Genomic DNA, 20,478 nt, shown 5'->3' with positions numbered 1-20,478 from the left:
AGCTAACAGTCTACAGACGCACTCCCACATTCACCTTTTAAAAACTTAGACCATTTTACACACACACACACACCATATAGACTCTCTCTCACAGACACTCACAACCCTCCACCCCAGACACACACACACTCACACATGCACCTCCTCACAGACTTAAGACACTACACTCACATACACACACATATACACGCTCTCTCACACTCACAACCCCCCAACCCAGACAGACAGACAGACACACACACACAGACACAAAGACCCACATGCACATATATACATATACGTTTGTGGGGTGAATTTGTACTTGCAGAGTTACATTGTACTTTGCTCAAAAACCGCATGAATTCATGTAAAACTGTTATCTCACTTTTTAGATTAGAATCAATCTAAACATCATGGCACAGACAGAGAACACAGGGGACTAATACCTTCAACATATTGTCTAGCTAACACCAATTGCTACAATTAACCTGAGAATGCAACTTTTAAAAAAAGTTTTATGATTTACACACGAAAGAAGTGAAACTATCATGATATTCAAACAGATGAAAGACTCAACAGACAATCAAGGTATTTTTCAATGTATAATTTCAGTTATATCACACTTTTGCTATTGAAACTTTTGCTATAAATTCTGTGCCTCACAATTGTGTCCTCCACAACCACCTGATGAAGGAGCGGTGCTCCGAAAGCTAGTATGCTTCTAATTAAACCTGTTGGACTATTACCTGGTGTTGTGTGATTTTAACTTTGTACACCCCAGTCCAACACCGGCATCTCCAAATCATCACACTTGCAGGTTTACTTATAGCTATTCTACATATTCAGACATTAATAAAAGATGCATTTATATTGCGCCTCCAATGACTCGGACGATTCCTTGCAGTGCTTTTGAAATGTAGTTACTGTTGTACTGGCAGGAAAAGGCAGACGACTGGTGCACAATAAGAGCCCACAAATGACAGTGTAACCGACAAACCAATCCCTTTTTCAGTGTTATTTTCTGATGGTTAGTAAGGGCCAGAACACTGGAGAAAACTTTGAGCTCTTCATCATAAAGGAATGTTGTACTAATAATTTTTCAATATTCAAAAGTTCATTACAAAATATTTTAAATTGGACATTCATGAAAAGGCAATATCATACAACGTTTCCCCATTGAACATGTTTCAAGCCTAAGTACTCTAACCTTTATGTGACCTTTGCCATACGCATTCAGTTTTGAAAACTGTGGTCAGTTAGGTAGCATCCAAAGAGCAGGAGAGACGATGATTCAACCATGAGCTCTTCATCATTTCCTGGTGAAGAGCTTATGCTCGAAACATTGATTGCTGATCAAGAGCTCATGCTTGAAACACCGACTTTCCTGTTCCTAAGATGCTGCCTGACCTGCTGTACTTTTCCAGCATTACACACTTCAACTCTGATCTCCAGCATCAGCAGTCCTCACTTTCTCCTATATGCATTCAGTGGCAAGCATACAGCCCAAGAAGTTCTGTAAGTGACCAGCTCCCTGTTCCACTGTAGACAAACAGGAAGTCAGCATCAGGGGGTGGAGAAGTCACCATTTTGGGTATAGCCCTTCTTCAGTCCTGATACATTGACGTCTGCACCTCCTGATGCTGCCTGGCTTGCTGTGTTCTTCAAGCCTCTTGTTTGTCTAATTTGGATTCCAGCATCTGCAGTTTTCTTGTCTCTAACCCTGTTCCACCGTAGCTGAAAGGCCTTGAATCACTATGAGCTTAATGCAATCTTTAACACATTGCCCTGGACCTTGGAACATGTCTGTATGGAACCTTCAGTTGAGGACCAATGTTTTGCATTGGAATGCTAGCTGGATTTGGACAGACAAGAGAATACTTTTCAACAAATTGATGGTCTCCATGCACAGCTGATGTTTGTCTCAGGGTGCACCTCTTGAGAACAACCAGTGGAATTTAGAGTCCTGCATTGTCGAGCTGCACAAGATGAACATTGACAAAAACACGATCTATCTCCAGATCTTCCTTGCAAGGGCACATTCCAAAAGGAAATTTGCAATGGTCTCTTCATCCCCACAACCATCAGAAGGATAGTGTGCAATGCTGCAGAGACTTCACCCATGCATGAATGAACAATCTGACAAGCAGTGCCCATCTTACCATCAGCTAAACCACATTTGGAACTTTTTTGAAAATTTTGGTGATAAGACATTACTAAATAACTTTGACATTGTGCTCAGATACCATCTGATAGAATCAACTATTTCCTTTTCTCACATGGCCTTTAGGACATTACGTGCTGACTACTGCTTGATGGTCAAAATGTTTTTCCATAAAAAGTTACCACAAGGGACAGGTGATATTCTTGGAGCTTTATACCACAATGTAGCATCTTTTGCAACGCTAGGGACAGTAGAACCTCAGCATGCAGTGACACTTGGTGATTGTGTACTGAGTGAGGGTTAATGCATAGCTTAATGTAGCCACACACAAGGTGCAGTGACGTTGTTACATATTTCCATCGCCAAACAGGGTTTTGCACATGGTGTCCCTTCAGACAAAATACAACATTGGCATCCACATAAAATAGAAGCTAGCTTGGATGATTACTGCAGCACAGGCTCGGGGAAATAGGCCAGACATGCATAAGATTATAGGAACACCTGTCATGCAAGTCTTTACTCGCAGTGGAGAGGATATGTCGCTCCCACGTGTCCAGTTCTGTCACACCTCGGCTGCACACTCCTCCCTATTCTTGGTATGGAATCTTTCGCATTTACCAGCGAGAACAGATGAGGCCTCCACTTCACATGCCACACAAAAGGCAACACCTTCAGAGTGCTCTCAGTAATACATTGGAATTAATACTGTTTGGATTTGGTATTCATGTCTGGGTTAGAATTTGAAATCTTGATCCTTAAATTAAGTTAATTTCTTTGGTTTAAGTTTTTAGTTAGTAGCAGCTCAAAATTACATTGAGTGTACACAGGAGCAGCTAGATATAGCACTTGGGGTGAATGGGACCAAAGGTTATGGGGAGAAAGCAGCATTAGGCTATTGAGTTGGATGATTGTGAGGATTGGCAGAGCAGGTTCGAAGAGCCAAATGGCTTCCTCCTGCTCCTATCTTCTATGTTTCTGTGTAAAGTAAGCATTGAATATCCTCCTTTATCACCATAGTAGCCAGACTATTTCCATAAGTCAGCTAGAGCCAACACAAATTACCTATCTTTTCAGAATTGTGGAGTCACAGTTATCTGCTAGCTGTTTAGAATCACTTTGTGACAGAATTTCATTTGCTTCTGGAATTTGAGTTTGTATTTGCTGAAATTTAATTCCAGGCCCAGACATGTTTTTCAAGGAAACTTGATTTGTAAAAAAAGACATGGTGACAATTTTCAAAACAACTGATTCTAGCATCATATATTATGTTATTGTGATGAAATTGCTTTTCTGTATTACAAAAATGTTTGCTAAACATCAGCCCAACTAGCTAAATTTCATTTACACCATTTCACTGTTGAAGGTATAGCTGAGCCCTGCCCACTTTCTTTCAGATGCTGTGTACTTTCAGCATTCCCTTGTTTGTTTTAATCAGAATCTTTTCATACCAATTAAAAAATAATGAATCTATTGAAAACCAGGCTGCATAAGTCATCTAAATTATGTTAGATATTATGCAACAACCTTGTAAAGTCACTTAAATGCTTGAATTTCTGCAAATTTCTTTGGATGATATACAAACCATCTGAACAAAAAAAAAAGAATTGAGGATACTGCAAATATATATATATTATTAGCCACCATTTCCACCACCTCCAACGGGATGCCGTTACCAGACACATAATCCCCTCCCCTTCCTTGTCAGCCTTCTGCAGGGACTGTCCTCTGGGACACTGGTTCACTCCTCCTCCAGTCCAAACACTTTCCCATATCCCACAGCACCTTTCCTTGCAATCACAGAAGGTATAATATCCCCTCATTTACTTGCTTCTCACTATTCAAGGCCTCACACACACCTTTTGAGTGAACAACAATTTACCTGTACTTCATTCAATCCAATCTACTGTATTCACTGCTCACAACAGGGTCTCCTGTACACCGGGGAGACAAAGTGCCGACTGGATGAATGTTCTGTCTGCCAAAATTACTCCAAACTTTTGTTTGCCTGCCATTTCAACACACCACCATACTCCCTAGCCAACATCTCTGTTTTGGGCTTGCTGTAGTGCTCCAAGTGAAGCTCAGAGGTATCTGGAAGAACAGCACCTAATTTTCCGCTTGGGCATCTTGCAGTTCTCTGGACTGAATATCGAGATCAACAATTTTAAGGTTTGAGCACCTTCTCCCATGTCCTTAACCCAACCCCCAAACATCAGGCCTTTTCATCATGTTCTACCACAACAAACAACCCATGTCAGCCATAATGGTCCCCATTAGTAGCTATTCATTCTCCCTTGCTGACCTTTATCAATTCCTTTGTGTGCCAAGCTGTTTTTCTTTCTCTCTCTGCGGTCCATTTCCACCTATCATTTATTCCTACCCCTCCCCCCACCTCATCTTTCGCAATACACCAACCTTTTCCTATCTATAATCAGTTCTGAAGAGTCACTGGATCTGAAATGTTAACTTTGCTTTTCCTCCACAGATGCTGCCAGAGCTGCTGAGTTTTTTCTGGCAATTGCTGTTTTGTTACAAACCATCTGAGATTCTTTTAATAGAAAACACGCCTTGTTCCAGATCAAAAGAGCAAAAAGCAAATTAATTACCAAAATGACAGAAATCTTCATTACATGGTAATTTATTGTTTTTTTCTTAATCTTTTTATAGGCATTGCTTATTGGATTATTTGTTCAATGTCCTAATGATCCATTAATATATTTGGAAGAAAAAATTAAAGAACTACAAAGCAAAATGAAAAACTATCAGCTACATATGTGAGTATAAAATCACATTTGTACAGTAATTACAATTTTCTTCAAAGCTAAAGACATTTTTATCATGCCTGGTATTAACGGAGCGCAACTGCATTAGAATATAACTAAATTCTGATGAAATTCTCAACTAAATTGAGATGTACTCAACTCGTTATTGACATTCTAGGAAGTCTCTGATGTTGGTGTATTTGCCAAAATAATTGGGAATTATATTTTATGTATATTCTTATGTATATTGCTAAGAAAATAAGTCCTTAAAAATTATCGATGTCTTTTCCCTCGTTTTGCTAGAATTACTTTTGCCTGGAAACTTTAGCTTGTGAACGAATGTCTAAATATCACAGACTCAAGAAGTAATAGTCCCCATTAGTTTTTTTGGATATTGATATTTATTTCAAATAATCAAATAAAATAGTTTAATTTATATACCTTATATTTTGTTGACAGGCCAAATGAAAGGCATCTGGACTTGAGCTGGTGAGTCTGTTAAGTTCATTTTTACAATGTCTTGTTGCAATTTGAGGACAGTCAACGTTCAACATGATCCAATTTATAATTTAACTGTGATCAGTGTATAACATTTACACAGTAAATTCTTAAGACTTAATTGAAAGCAATTAAAGAAGTTGAAGCTTGAACAGATCCTAAATACGATTATTGTGAAGGAGCCACATTCTGCAAAATGGTTAAGTAAATGAAACATTAGATACTTTAGCTGCTTATAGGAAACAGACTGTTCCCATAATTGCAAGAAGCATACATTTTCTGTATTTTGCAATTACTTTCATATACATTACCACCTATACAGTAAGATAATGCCATAATTCCAAATTTAACCTGCCTCTGACTAATAATATTGAGAATCTGAAACCTGAATATGTGACTAGCTGTAGTCAGGGGCAACCGCCTAACAGATGCTCTTAATAACTTAGTGGCAACAAGATGACTTCTTGACACAAATGACATGACAATTCTGTTAAAGATGCATAAAATGGCTTTTAAGTTACCAACTTCTACTTATGCCAGAGCTGCATAAGTGACTAACCACAGTCTGTTTCAACAGAGGTTAGCAGACAATGCGCCCTTTAAAGAATAGAAATAAGTTGACTGGATAAGACATTACAAACCGTCCTGACTGGCCTTCGGGTGCAGGTGCAGTGACTCAGTTTGAGAGATAAGGGTGGCCTAAGCATTGGAAAATAAAGTTGGTTCCCAGGAAATATCATTGCACCAAGTAACTGTCAATAAAAACAATATCATGTATTGATTGGTAATTGTTTGAATATACTATGCGATCACGGCCTGTACCCTTCTTTAAGAAAAGTATAAAAATGTGTTTGTTTTAAGCCATGTGTGCAGCACCTCCGAGGAATACGGAAGTGCTCAACTTCTGTGTTCCCAGATGCTCTGTATCCGGTCGTATGAAGAAATAAAGAGTGAAGTCGTAAAGAACCAAACTGATTGTGAGTGCTTATTGACCAATCATGAACCTGAGAAACCATATGCTGGTGGCGGGCAGGAAGGGAGGGGGGGTAGTTGGGGAGGGGGGTCCAGATCTTCAACATTACCTGGAATTTGGGAATTCATGAGGGGGGGGAGAAAAACTCTAAGTTCCAGTAGTTTTGGCACAATATGCCAAGTCTATTTTATAAATAATACAGCCTAATACTGTCCTTTGTTAATCATACAAAAATCTCAGATTGTTTTAAACAAAAAGAACAGTAAGATACATTTTCCATTTGTCAATATTATCACAAACTATCTTTGTATTCATGCAGACATTTTGCTAATATTAGGTAGGTGTACCTATGTCATTAGATTGATGAATATTTCCTAATTAAAGAAAGTTTGACAAGTGTTCAGCTTATGTGTTAGCTTCTTACTTAATTCTTAAAAATACGTATATAAGTCAGTTATATGATGGAAACAAACTGCAAATTGAATTTTCCTCTTTAGTATCCCAACAGTTCAAATGCTTTCCACTAGTATGAAGTTATTTTTTCTGCTCAAGCTAATCCATACCGCTATGAAGTAAAACTACTTGCTTGTGTTACTTAACTGCTGTGGGCCCTCTTTCTTTTGAGGCTGCTTTACCATGCTTGTTAGGAAAATGTGACATTGGGCTTATAGTTCTTAAGGTTCTCTACCACAGGATTTAACTTTGTGTTAAGTTTTGATATATTCTAACAGCAGATAGAGACTGATTGATATGATAGTTAACAACTTTGTTATCATTGTATCATATGATAAACTTAATAGAAAGTGAACAAGATTCATTTAAGAATTTTTTTTTAATGTGCATTGTCTCTTCAGCCAAGATTCCACATTACAGCTCCTCTAATATCAGATGTAGTTTCCTCACTTGATCTACTAAACTTGCGTACCATTAACACCAAGGGAAGCATAAGTGTCCCACAAATGGAGACCAAAACTGCATGTTTGACACTGCAGGTGTGGACTCACCAAAGCTCTGTACAATAGCAGCAAGACTTCCTATTCTTGTATGACAATGTAAGCAAGCATGCCATTTGCCTTCTTAATTGTCTGCTATACTTTGTGCATTCCTTGCATACCCAAATCTCTCTGAACATTTGTAAGTTTCATACCAATTAAAAAGTACTTGTATTTCTATTCTTAATATCCAAGTGAATAACCTCATATTTCCCTACATTGTACAATATCAGGCACCTTTTGCCCTGAAATTTACACTCCTTTTTTGTTCTCCTCACAGCCTACATTTCCACCTAATATTTTATCATCAGCAAAATTTGTTACATTATTCTTTGTCTAAGTTTATTGATGCGTTAGAAAAATAATGAGAATCTGTTGTCATACTGGAAAATTTTAATCATGCGACAAGTAAAATTTTAAAAGTATTTGCAGATTCATTGCAACTTTGCTAAATTATTATACACATTATTAATTATTATTAACACATTAGTAACTGTAGACAGCTCACCGAATGTGATCTAGCCAATTTTCTATGAACTTCAACCTGATTTCTCTACTTTTCTTTATTCAGTCTTCAGTCTTCTGACTGATGTTCTTGTGACAGTTCATTATTTTCATTTTGGAAACTCCATGGAGTTTCCCGTCACCAAATCACCCTTTATTCACAAGTGTACAGTACATGGTCTCTGACCAGCTAGCTCAGAGTCAATCCCTAGAGTGAGGAGAATCCCTGAGACTTCTTTTTATATCTGTCAGCTAGGACTCTCAGATTGGCCCAGGTTAACAGCCCCAACCAAGGAACTCTTATTCAATGAGATCCACCTGGCCAGCCTCAATACAACCTCAACCTTTCTCTTGTTTAGTTAATGGCTTTAACCGATCCCTCTTTTAGCACTCCCCATGTGTTTGTAAAAACTGCCATGTAAGTCATATTAATCAAAAACATGATAAATGAAAATTATTTTCCCATAAATCATGTAATATGGGTAGGTTTTGCTTCTCACCTGCGATTTTTACATTAAAACCTCTGTTTGCCTTCAAATGAACAGGCCCAAATCTTTCTACTAACTCTTTAAAAACTTTCTAGTTCTTAATAACTTACATCCTGCTTGTTGCATCTCTAGCTCGCTGCTTGTCTGCCACTTGCTACCTCTCCTGCTCACTACCTCTGCAGATAAGGCTGCAGATCAGACCTATGTTGTGACTACTGCTGGTCTAAAGCTTTATTTTTATTAACATTGATAATAAATATGTGCTCCCAGAATCAATTCTTGCAGCACTATTACAAGTTATTGTCTATCAATTTGTAAAATGCTCCTGTATATCTACCCTCTGTTTCCTTTCCTTGTCTGACTATACTCTGATTTTCTTAGTGCATTTTGAAGACTCCTTAATAATACCTTGCAGCATTTTCCTGATTGATGTCAAGGTCACTGACCTATAGCTCCCTGTTTTCTCTTCCTCCTTTCCTCGATAGAAGGAGTTGCATTTGCTTATGTACAATCAAGCACATCCACAGTATCTGCAGAGTGAGTTTGAAGAAAATATAATGTGGTTTATTTGATACATTGGCATGGCAGTGAAAATAAAAATCAGTATCTCAGTGGAATGAGAAATCGAAGTACTCCACCTTTCTAATGCTTTGCATTTGCTTGCCAATTGAATGTGCTTTTCTTGAACTACTATTGCCGATTGAATGTGCTATTCAATGCACCACTATCAAATCACACTAGTTAATTCTGTAGTTGTGGATTGTGGAGAAGAATGTTCCTCAACTTGTCTTATCCTCATTAACTGGGGATGTATAATAATGAAAACCAGTAAAAGAACAAAACTGTGAATTGAATTAACTTTTCATATCTAAACATTTGTCAATTTTTACAGCTAGGTTTGCAGATTATGACATCCTTTGCTTTTACATAGATTGTAATTTGTTGATTGTACTTTAATTTTTACTCCTTTCTTATTTAGGGATATGCTTATTGATGATGAATTCAGGCAACAAATGACCAAAATGATAGGCAGTTATCTAAACTATCTGTTTGATCTGGAGTCAGGTGAAGTGGTAAGCAGCTGATTAAGTTTCTGTTTTCTAGAACAGTCTATTACACAGTAGTATAAATGTCAAATGCCTATTAATAATTTGCTAGTAAATATAACTTTTAATTTATTAACATTGAAAGTACAAACTAATTCCATGCATAAACCTGATGATTAAAATGTTCAGAAATATTCTTACTAGTTACAAAATTAATTATGAATTAATATTTAACTAATGTAAATATTTTGCATGTGTACCAAGCCCTAGCTTTCTCAGTCTTTGGCTTTTGCCCCATTCTGTTAATCCTTTGTATTCCTGAATTCATGTTTTTTGGGCAGAATCTTATATGGGGCTGAGTGATGTGGGTTATGGTGAGATCTGTGGCAGAACTGGACAAAAGTCGTATGGCGTCAATCCCAACTTTGGGGTATCTCACTGTATTTTTGATGCTTATGCCTAGTGGTGAAATGAGTATTTCTTGCTCGGCAGCAGTGATTTGCCAATAAAGGGAGATTATTGCTTGTTAAGAACCTCATTACGTACCTCATGACTGTCAGTTCCGAGATTTTTTTATATAAAGTAGAATGGTTAGTATGTTGTTGAGAGTGTGTTGCTGGAAAAGCACAGCAGGTCAGGCAGCATCTGAGGAGCAGGAGAATCGACGTTCGGGCCAGAGCTCTTCATCAGGAATGACCCGAAACATCGACTCTCCTGCTCCCCAGATGCTGCCTGGCCTGCTGTGCTTTTCCAGCAACACACTCTCAACTCTGATCTCCAGCATCTGCAGACCTCACTTTCTCCTGGTTAGTATGTTGTGTCATGGTATGTCCTCATCACGTTGTTTGTTAGGCATCTGTGGATGAAATTGCAGGGATATCCATTTTTTTGGTGAAGGCTCTGTAGAGGTCTTCTTCACTTTGCAGGTCAGGAGTGCTGCATTGTGTTGAGCCCTTTTGAACAAGTCCTAATGCAGCTTCTCTTGTATGTGTTTGTGTGGTTACTATTGTGTTTCAGGATTTGGTCTGTGTATGTGGCTCTTCTGTACATTTTTGTGGTGCATTCACCAGTCTGTGTTCTTTCTACCATCACATCTGGGAACGGGAGTTGATTGTTGGTTTCCTCCTCTCTCGTAAATCTGATCTTGTGAGCATGGTGTTGATAATCCGGTGTGTGTTCTCGATTTCTGTTCTCTTAATATCACAAAAGTGTTGTCATGTATCTGATCCAGAGTTTGGGTCGGATTTGTGGGAGGGCTGTTTGTTCCAGTCTTTGCATCACTGCTTCTGCTGTGAGCCCAGAGATGGGTGAACCCATAGGTGTTCCATTGATCTGTTCATATATTTGGTTGTTGAATGTGAAGTATGTTATCAATCGCAGGTCTAGTAGTTTAAGTATGCAGTCCTTGTTGATATGTTCCCCGTTATGTTGTCTATTCTGCCGGCCCGGGAGGTTGGCGATTGTCTCTCTGGCTAGAGTTTGAAATGCATAGTGCCATTACATTGAATGAGACCATTGATTCATCCTTGTCGATATTTATATTCTTGATCTTGTCTAGGAATTCCTGTGGTGATTGTACAGAGTGTTTGGATCCACTAATAAACATAGACGAGGACAAAGCAATTGTTGTACAGTTAGTAGGCCAAGTAGCAGTTTTACTAAGACAACAGGCTTTTCAATTTTGCCAATCAATTTGAACCATGTACTTAGATACCAAAAACCTATTAAATTTAAGTCTGATGGTTTTGACAACATAGGACCAATTATGTTGTAAGAAATATTGATATGTCATGACGGGTATAAAAATAAGGGGGCAGTTGGACAATGATACCAGAGCTAGCTGCCATCCCCCAGAGCCAACAGCCCACAGCTCTCAAGAGAGAATTGCTGGCTCTCACAGCCTCCTCTATGTCTTAGAGCACCATCTAAATAGCAATAGTACCAATGGCACAACTAATTAATATTCCTGACAGAAGAATCGATGCATTCCAAAGCATTCCAGAAGACACGTAACTTGGATGTAATTTTGAGAGACTAAATTTTATTTTTGTTTTATATGAGTGGGAGTTGTATTTATTGGAACAACATACCATTAAACTCTTGCTTTATTCAGGAATAATTAGCAGTTAGAAGGGATTTATTCAGTTTGTTAATAGTTCAGTTAATTTGTTCACTGTTAGAGTTAGATAAATAAATTGTTACTTGTTGATTTTAAAGCGAGTGTCAGGTGTTTATTTTATTTAACCACGAGAAATTGCTTAAAAAGAACAGGTTACACCACTTTTCACATTCCTTTTACAGATTATGGGAAGGGGTGCTCCACTTTAGGTGTTTCAGTATTAGTTTTCCGAGGGGCATCAACCTCTGCTTTATAACAATACCCAGGATCAACCTAGTGAACCTATTGTGGACTGTCTTAAAATATATCTTTCCTCAAATAAGAAAATCAAGGGGCCCAAAACTGTTTACAATATTCCAGCTGTAGTCTGACCAGTGACTGATACAGTTTTAGCAAGATTTCCCTATTTTTAAACGTCATTCCATTTGAAATAAAGACCAACATTTCCATTTGCCTTCAGTATTACCTGCTGAACTTGGATGCTCGATTTTTATGATTTATGCATGAGGACTCCCAAATCCCTTTTCCTGTTTTGTAGTTTTCAGCAGTCTTTCTCCATTTAAGCAATATTCAAATGTTTATCCTGCCAAAGTGTATAACCTCATGTTTTCCCATATTATATTCAACTTGCCAGGTTTTTTGCCAGTCGCTTAACCTGCCTATATTCCCCTGCAGTCTATTTGTGTCAATGTCCTACCTATTTTTATCCACAAACTGGTTATAATATATTCACTTTGCTCATCCAAGCTATTCTTATATTGTAAATAATTGTGGCCCCAGTACTGATCCTGTGGCACTCCATTAATTACAGGTTACCATCCTGAAACTGTTTCCCTTTTCCAGTCTCTGTCTTCTATTAGTTAGCTGATCCTCTACCTATGTTAATGTATTACCTCCAACACCATAGATCCTTACATTATTAAATAGCCTGACATGTGGTACCTTTTCAAACACCTTCTGGAAATCCAAGTACCTTATATCCACTTCTTCTCCTTTATCTGTCCTGCTTGCTACCTCAAAGAATTCAAATACGTTTGTCAGGCATGATTTCCTCTTGATTGAAGGCATGCTGACTGTGCTTGATCATGTTATGTATTTCTAAATGCTCTGCAATTGCATCCTTTATAGTAGAATCTAAAATTTTCCTCAATGCTAATCTTAACGTCTTTTATTAATATGGTTGGCTTTTCCCTTCCCAGGATCCTCCTTTCTCATTGAGATATGTCTTTGTTGTGAGCCCAAATGAATTATTTTCTTAACATTTGCTATTGCTGCTCAACTGTCTTTGTCATAGAGTCATAGAGTCATAGAGATGTACAGCACGGAAACAGACCCTTCGGTCCAACTTGTCAATGCCGACCAGATATCTGCTAAACAAATTTCCCAGTCCACTCCAGTCAGCTCTACCCTCCTTCCTTTGTTATTACCCTTATTTAAGTTTAGTACAGTAGTTTCTGACCCAAGTTTCTCTCTTTCAAACTGAATGCTAAATTCTGCCATGCTGTGGTCACTGTTTCCTCGAGGATCTTTTGCTCTAAGATCATTTATTAAGCCTATCTCATTATACATCACCCGATCCAAAGTAGCCTGATTCCTAGTTGGATCCACAATATATTAAGGATAACCAGAAACTGCTGGGGAAACACAGCAGATCTGGCAATATTTGTAGAGACAAAAACAGAGTTAATGTTTCTCTCTACAGATGCTGGCAAACCTGCTGTGTTTCTCCAGCGCGCTGTGTTTTTGTTTTGTTTTCTTGCATCCCGAGTTCTTTATGTTTATTCCACAATATATTGTTTGAGGAAACACTCCTAAATACACGTTATGAATTCTTCCTTGCAGATGCTTCTGCTGATCTGACTTTCTACATGAAGGCTAAAGTGATCTATGGTTAATGTACTGCCTTTTCTCATATATTAATTGGAACCATGACCAATGCATCCAGCTGCAACAGGGATCATCATCACTGTAGCCATGGCACAACCATAGCACAGAGAAACGGGAGAGGAATACATGTAGCAGGAAGACTAGGGCCAGCATCAATTTCCAGCAGCTGTCAAACAGCCTCCACATGCAGAAGTCACAGCTGACAGTCCTCTCAGGGTACGGTAGGGTTGGGAAGGCCCAGTATTATATGCAATTTCCTCAATATGAGGAGCATTGCTACCGTAGACTGAGGATGATTGGAACATCATCACTGAACTGTGCCATCTGCTGGAGTGGGACTTGTGACCTGAAGATGTGGGTGTCCACCTTCTCCTGGTGGCCATCAAGTGATAGATACACTAAACTTTTATGCAACTAACTGCTTCCAATGATCCTTTTGGGAATGTGTGGGATCTTTCAATTCTTAACGCTCAGATGTATCAAGGCTGTTAGCAATGCAGATCACACTACTTCATCTAATTTTCCTGTGATGATGTTTATACATTGCCCGATCCAAAGCAGCCTGATTCCTAGTTTCTCTCAGTGCGTTGTAGGCTGCACACCGATTGTGCTAAGAGTGCCATATCATAACATAGCTCAGTTCACCAACAACAGAAGGTCCCATTTCTTCATTGCACAAATCATCTGTTATCATTGGTACCGCATGTTAGAGATATGTACTATGTGTCCTGGAAGCTGCCAGGATGCCAATATCCTGAGAACTCTCAAGTTCTCTCTTCCTTTCAAGGGCTAGATACCTTACAAGAATGGAAGACAAGGGCTACCCTCTGCAACCATGGTTGATAACTCCATTATGCAAATCCTGGCCAAGGCCAAGTGTAGATACAGTGCATCCATTCTTCCACCAGGACCATCTTGAAGCAAATGATAGGCCTGCTGAAGAGAGACACAGCAAAAATTTATCCTGAGAAAAAAGAAGCAAAAAGGAAGGATGAGGCAACCATGGCTGATCAGGGAAGTCAGGGCGTAAAAGCAAAAGAGAAAGCATATAGTGTGGTGAAGGCCAGTGGGAAGCCAGAGGATTGGGAAGCCTACAAAGATCAACAGAGGACAATGAAGAAAGAAATAAGGAGTGAAAAGATTAAATATGATAGTTAAGCTATCCAGTAATATTAGGAAAGATTGCAAGAGTTTCTTTAGATATATAAAGGGCAAAAGAGAAGCAAAGGTGGATGTTGGACTGCTGGAAAATGATGCTGGTGAAGTAGTAATTGGGAATAAAGAAATGGCTGAGGAACTGAATAAGTACTTTGCGGCAGTCTTCATGGTGGAAAACACGAGTAATATCCAAACATTCAAGAAAATGGGAGGCAGAGATGAGTATGGTGCCCGTCCCCAAAAAGATGGTACTAGAAAAACTGAAAGGTCTGAAAGTGGATAAATCATCTGGACCAGATGTGCCACATCCTAGAGTTCTGAAGGAGAAAGCTGAAGAGATAATGGAGGCCTTAGTAGTGATCTTTCAGATATCACTGGAGTCAGGGAAGGTTCTAGACGACTGAAAAATCACTAATGTAACCTCCCCCCTCCCGTTTAAGAAGGGAGTAAGGCAAAAGACGGGAAATTATTGGCTGATTAGCCTGACCTCAGTCGTTGGTAAGATTTTGGAGTCCATTGTGAAGGATGAAATTTCTGAGTACTTGAAAGTGCTTGGTAAAATAGGACAAAGTCAGCATGGTTTCTTTAAGGGGAGGTCATGTCTGTCAAATCTGTTAGAATTCTTTGTGGAAGTAATGAGCAGGTTAAACCAAGGAGAGCCAATGAAGCCTATCTCTCTGGACTTCCAGAAGGCCTTTAATAGGTGTCGCACAGGAAGCTGCTGCATAAGATAAGGGTCCATGGTGTTAGAGGCAAAGTACTAGCATGGATAGAAGATTGCCTGGCAAAAAACAGAGAGTGGGGATAAAAGGGTCCTTCTCAGAATGGAAGCCAGTGTCTAATGGTGTTCCACAACAGTCAGTGTTGGGACCAACAACTTTTCACTTTTCACTTTGTACATTAATGATTTAGATGAAGGAACTGAGGGCATTCTGGCTAAATTTGCAGATGATACGAAGGTGGTTGGAGGGACAGGTGGTATTGAGGAAGGGAGGCTACAGAAAGATGTAGACAGGTTGGGAGAATGGACAAAGAAATGGTAGATGAAATACAATGTGGGAAAGTGTGAGGTCATGCACTTTGGTAGGAAGAGTAGAAGAATGGACAATTTTCTAAATGGGGAGAAAATTCAGAAATCTGAAGTGCAAAGGGACTTGGGAGTCCTAGTCTATGTTTCTCTTTAGGTAAACATGCAGGTTGAGTCAGTAATTAGGAAGACAAATACAATATTGTCATTCATTTCGAGGGGACTAGAATATAAAAGCAGGGATGTACTTCTGAGGCTTTATAAGGTTCTGGTCAGACCACATTTAGAGTATTGTGAGCAATTTTGGGCCCCATACCTCAGGAAGGATATAACGGAACTGGAGCAAGTCCAGAGGAGGTTCACAAGAATGATCCCAGCAATGAAAGGCTTAACATATGAAGAATGTTTGAGGTTTAGAAGGATGAGGGGGAATCTGATTGAAACTTACAGAATACTGAATGGCCTGGACAGAGTGGACATTGGGAAGATGTTTCCATTGGCAGGTGAGACTAGGACCTGAGGGCACAGCCTTAGAGTAGAGGGAAGACCCTTTAGAATGGAGATAAGGAGAAACTTCTTTAGCCAGAGAGTTGTGAACCTGTGGAATTCATTGCCACAGAAGGCTGTGGAGGTCAGGTCATTGAGCATATTTAAAACAGAGATAGATAGGTTCTTGATTGCTAAGGGAATCAAAGGTTATGGGGAGAAAGCAGGAAAATTGAATTGAATAACCTATCAACCATGATTGAATGGCAGAGCAGACTCGATGGGCTGAATGGCCTAATTTCTGCTTCTATGTCTTATGGTTTATGGAATTTCCAATTCTTGGATTGGTCTGGGGGTGGTCTTGCAGTACTATTCAGACAGAGTGTGCTCCATAATCCTTGTAATCTGTTGTGATGATACACTGGCATTAAGAGGTGAATTTTATCCTGGGTTTTTTTATGAAGAGAGGTTGAGTCAGAGGTATAGAGGGGTCTGCTTCCAGCCAATAAGCTTGTGAGGCCATTGTTTTTTTTGAAATTTGGAAAAATGGAAGCAGCCCGAGTCGGTGGGGTCATGCTCCCACAGGAACAGGATTTTAGTTTTAGCTTTCAGTAGCTGTTGGGGATGTGAAAGCTGGTAAATTTCTCTCTGTCTCTCTGTCTCTCTCTGTCAGAGCTAAAAACTTGGGTTTTCCTCCTCCTGCTAGAATTGCATGTGAGACAATCTATTTTACTGACTTTGCCTTTGCCAAGGGCTTGTTTATTGGATGTTACTATACTGGAACAGTTAATAAGCAGTTTATTGTTTTGTTAAGTATTTTTATAGAGTTACAGTTAAGATAATCTTTTTTTCTTTTGACTGTACTTTAACTGTAGTATATGAGCAAAGCACATTTTGCTTCAAACCTGATAGTTTGACCAATCGAATTACACCCTGGCACTTGCCTTTAAAATAAGAAAACTGTTTTAAACTGTTTTGAGTTTTCCGACGTGATGCTCCCACATTGAACATGTGTGATGATGCTATGGCTTTCAAGGGGTTATTTTTTCTAGGTTTTATTTGAGAGAGGTTGTAAGGTAGAGGTGTCAAGACAGCTACTGAAGACTATATGGGTAAAATTTGGAACAATGGAAGCAGCCTGGGTGTGGCCAGCTCTCATGGACCAGGCTTTCTAGTTTTTTTTTAGGTTTAGCTTTAAGGAGAAGCTTTCAGGATCTAAAAAGGGTTGGAAGCTTCAGTGAGTATCTCTTGGCTGCAAAGCTCTCTGAATTTTCTCTTGATGTTTTTTTCTACTGGATTGGAGAACTGCATGTTAGAATCTGTGTCTGAATTTTACTTTTTTTACCGAGGACTGTGTTTATGGGATGTTACTATATTAGAACAACTTTTATGTCTGTTAGATGTTCCAGTTGAGTTAACTTCCTGTTTCTTTGGGTGTATTTTAACTAAAGTGTTGAAATAAATAGTGTTTTGCTTAATATTAAGTAGTTTGGCTAGTCACATTGCATCAAAAACAGACACTTTATATTTGCCTTTAAAATAAGAAAATGGTGAGATCTAGGCTGCCTTCTTAGAATATTTTGAGAGGATCTGGTCTAATCCATAACACATGATATCATGCAATACAAGGAATTGGAGAGCCTTCTAACATATATTGCACAAAGGATCGGTAGCCTGTTGAAATTGACACCTGTAGCTGCAGTTACTGTGACAGTTGATCAAATAGTTGATAATGTAAAATAGCAATTCAATTATGAATGTGAACTTCTATTTCCAAAGAATCTGTCACTTGTGTCATCTAAGTGCTGTCAGATTCATTTCTCTTTTGTTTCCTTCCCAATATATATACTGTGAAGAATATTTGTGGCTGGCAGTGATTAACTTAGGGCACAGTTGGGCTGTGAACAAGGCAGTGATGATTGAAATATTGGAATTTCTCAGAATTGGCAAATGCCTCTGCCACTGGTGAATGCCATAATGAGGTAGTGCATACATAATGATGTGAGCAGTGAAGAATTGTGTAACATAACACACTAGAGCTCACAAAGATAAACCCTCTAGGAAAATCTCTGAAATTGACACATGCATTTTTTGTCAAATGTCAGCCCTCTGTCCTTTTAAGGTTTCCATGTGAGCCAGAAGGAACAGGAGTCCAAAAGGAATTCTTGCAACTCCTCTATTTCTGGATTTCCCCATTACTTCCCCTCTCTTGGACTAGATTTCTGATTTAATGTTTTTAAAATACAGTCACTGCGGGAAATTGGACCTTTTCCTCATTTGGTGTCTGGGGCTCTCCCCCTTCAATCCACTCAGCAGATGATGCATTAATGTAATGATGTGTAAGCATAAAACTTGTGTAAGCAGGTAATTCAAGTAAACCTGTCACTAGTCCTGTAAGCTTCACACTCAGCTTTAATATTAAATTAAAATCATAGCTGTAATCTGTAATGAAGAAGAATGTTTGCGTATCAAAATAAATGTTAATTGTTTATTTTTAAAATGTATTTTCATAGCTTGCTCCACAATTGTATGAGAAAGCATATTTCTTCCATTCGAATGGTTTATTGAGGAAGTGCTTTTGGTGAGTGTGTTTATGGAAGTTCTTTGATAAAAATGAATAAAAATCATCAGACCTGATTTCATACGCTTGTAAACAAAATTGTTATGATTCCTGATGATACTGCCAAATTTATCTTACCATCTGGCTATGAACCAGTAACATAATGTTTAAAAAAGACAAAGTTTGAAATCACAATGTACTTACTAAAACAATTAAACCACAAGATTCCATAGTTTTGAACAAACTAAACTTTACTATAGAAAGTTACAACAGTACAACAATTTTTCAAATAACTTAAACTCTAATATCCAGGACCAACATGGTGCAAACATGAATTTACACTTAATTTGCATTCAAATATTCCACAGATGACAGCAAATGTGGTCAAGGCAAAACCTGCAGATTTCTCAGCAACGAAATTTCATTAAAACTTTGTCTCCTTTTAGGAAAAATTGAAATTTAATTAACTCCCTCATCAGCTGGTCCTTTAACAATGGTTAACATCCAGGTAGTTCAATCTCTTCCTTTGATAATATGTCCCACTGGATTCCTGACTGCACTCTAGTATCTACTTAGGGGCACTATGCCATCTCTTTGCAGACAGCTATCTTCAATAATTGACACTGTTCTGGGTTTCTCCAAGCTCCAATATTTTTCAGCTGCCCCAAGAAAAGACTGCTTGTGAGCTTCCTTTACTCCATTCCGAGATGCACTCAACAACCAATGGCTTCCAGGAACTTAGAGTCATAGAGATATACAACATAGAAACAGACCCTTCGGTCCAGCACATCCATGCCGACCAGATATCCCAACCCGATCTAGTTCCACCTGCCAGCACCCGACCCATATGCCTCCAAACCCTTCCTATTCATATACCCATCCAAATGCCTTTTAAATGTTGCAATTGTACCAGCCTCAATCACTTCCTCTGGCAGCTCATTCCATTCACGTACTACGCTCTGTGTGAAAAGGTTGCCCCTTTGGTCTCTTTTATATCTTTCCCCTCTCTCCCTAAACCTATGCCCTCTAGTTCTGGACTCCAGGGAAAAAGCCATTATCTATTTATCCTATCCATGCCCGTCATAATTTTATAAACCTCTATAAGGTCACCCCTCAGCCTCCGAAGCTCCAGGGAAAACAGCCCCAGCCTGTTCAGCCTCTCCCTCCAACCCTGGCAACATTCTTGTAAATCTTTTCTGAACCCTTTCAAGTTTCACAACATCTTTCCAAAAGTAAGGAGACCAGAAATGCACGCAATATTCCAACAATGGCCTAACCAATGTCCTGTACAGCTGCAACATGATGCCCCAACACCTGTACTCAATACTCTGACCAATTAAAGAAAGCATACTAAATGCCTTCTTCACTATCCTATCTACCTGCGACTCCAGGTTATGATCCTGTACTCCAAGGTCTCTTTGTTCAGCAACACTTCCTAGGACCTTACCATGAAGTGTATAAGTCCTGCTAAGATTTGCTTTCCTAAAATGCAGCACCTCCATTTATCTGAATTAAACTCCATCTGCCACTTCTCAGCCCATTGGCTCATCTGGTCAAGATCCTGTTGTAATTTGAGGTAACCTTCTTCGCTGTCCACTACACCTCCAATTTTGGTGTCATCTGCAAACTTACTAACTGTACCTCTTATGCTCGCATCCAAATCATTTATGTAAATGACAAAAAGTAGAGGACCCAGCACCTTGTGGCACTCCACTGGTCACAGGTGTCCAGTCTGAAATACAACCCTCCACCACCACCCTCTGTCTTTTATCTTTGAGCCAGTTCTGTATCCAAATGGCTAGTTCTCCCTTTATTCCTTGAGATCCAACCTTGTTAAC

At 39.0% G+C, this 20,478-nt stretch overlaps 1 protein-coding gene across 1 annotated transcript in view; it reads left to right on the top strand.

The window, feature by feature from the left end:
• fbxl13 (F-box and leucine-rich repeat protein 13) overlaps positions 1–20,478 on the top strand; it is a 314,516-nt gene that overhangs the window by 15,439 nt on the left and 278,599 nt on the right. The window contains exons 4-7 of the mRNA XM_043713824.1: positions 4,808–4,914; positions 5,362–5,391; positions 9,337–9,430; positions 18,594–18,661. Coding sequence (XP_043569759.1) covers positions 4,808–4,914; positions 5,362–5,391; positions 9,337–9,430; positions 18,594–18,661 — 299 coding nt within the window. The remainder of the gene's footprint in view (positions 1–4,807; positions 4,915–5,361; positions 5,392–9,336; positions 9,431–18,593; positions 18,662–20,478) is intronic.

The sequence above is a fragment of the Chiloscyllium plagiosum genome, chromosome 23 (assembly GCF_004010195.1).
Source record: "Chiloscyllium plagiosum isolate BGI_BamShark_2017 chromosome 23, ASM401019v2, whole genome shotgun sequence".
Classification (NCBI taxonomy): Eukaryota; Metazoa; Chordata; class Chondrichthyes; order Orectolobiformes; family Hemiscylliidae; genus Chiloscyllium; species Chiloscyllium plagiosum.
Note: the sequence above shows the minus strand (reverse complement) of the source record. Positions and strands in the feature narration are given on the sequence as shown.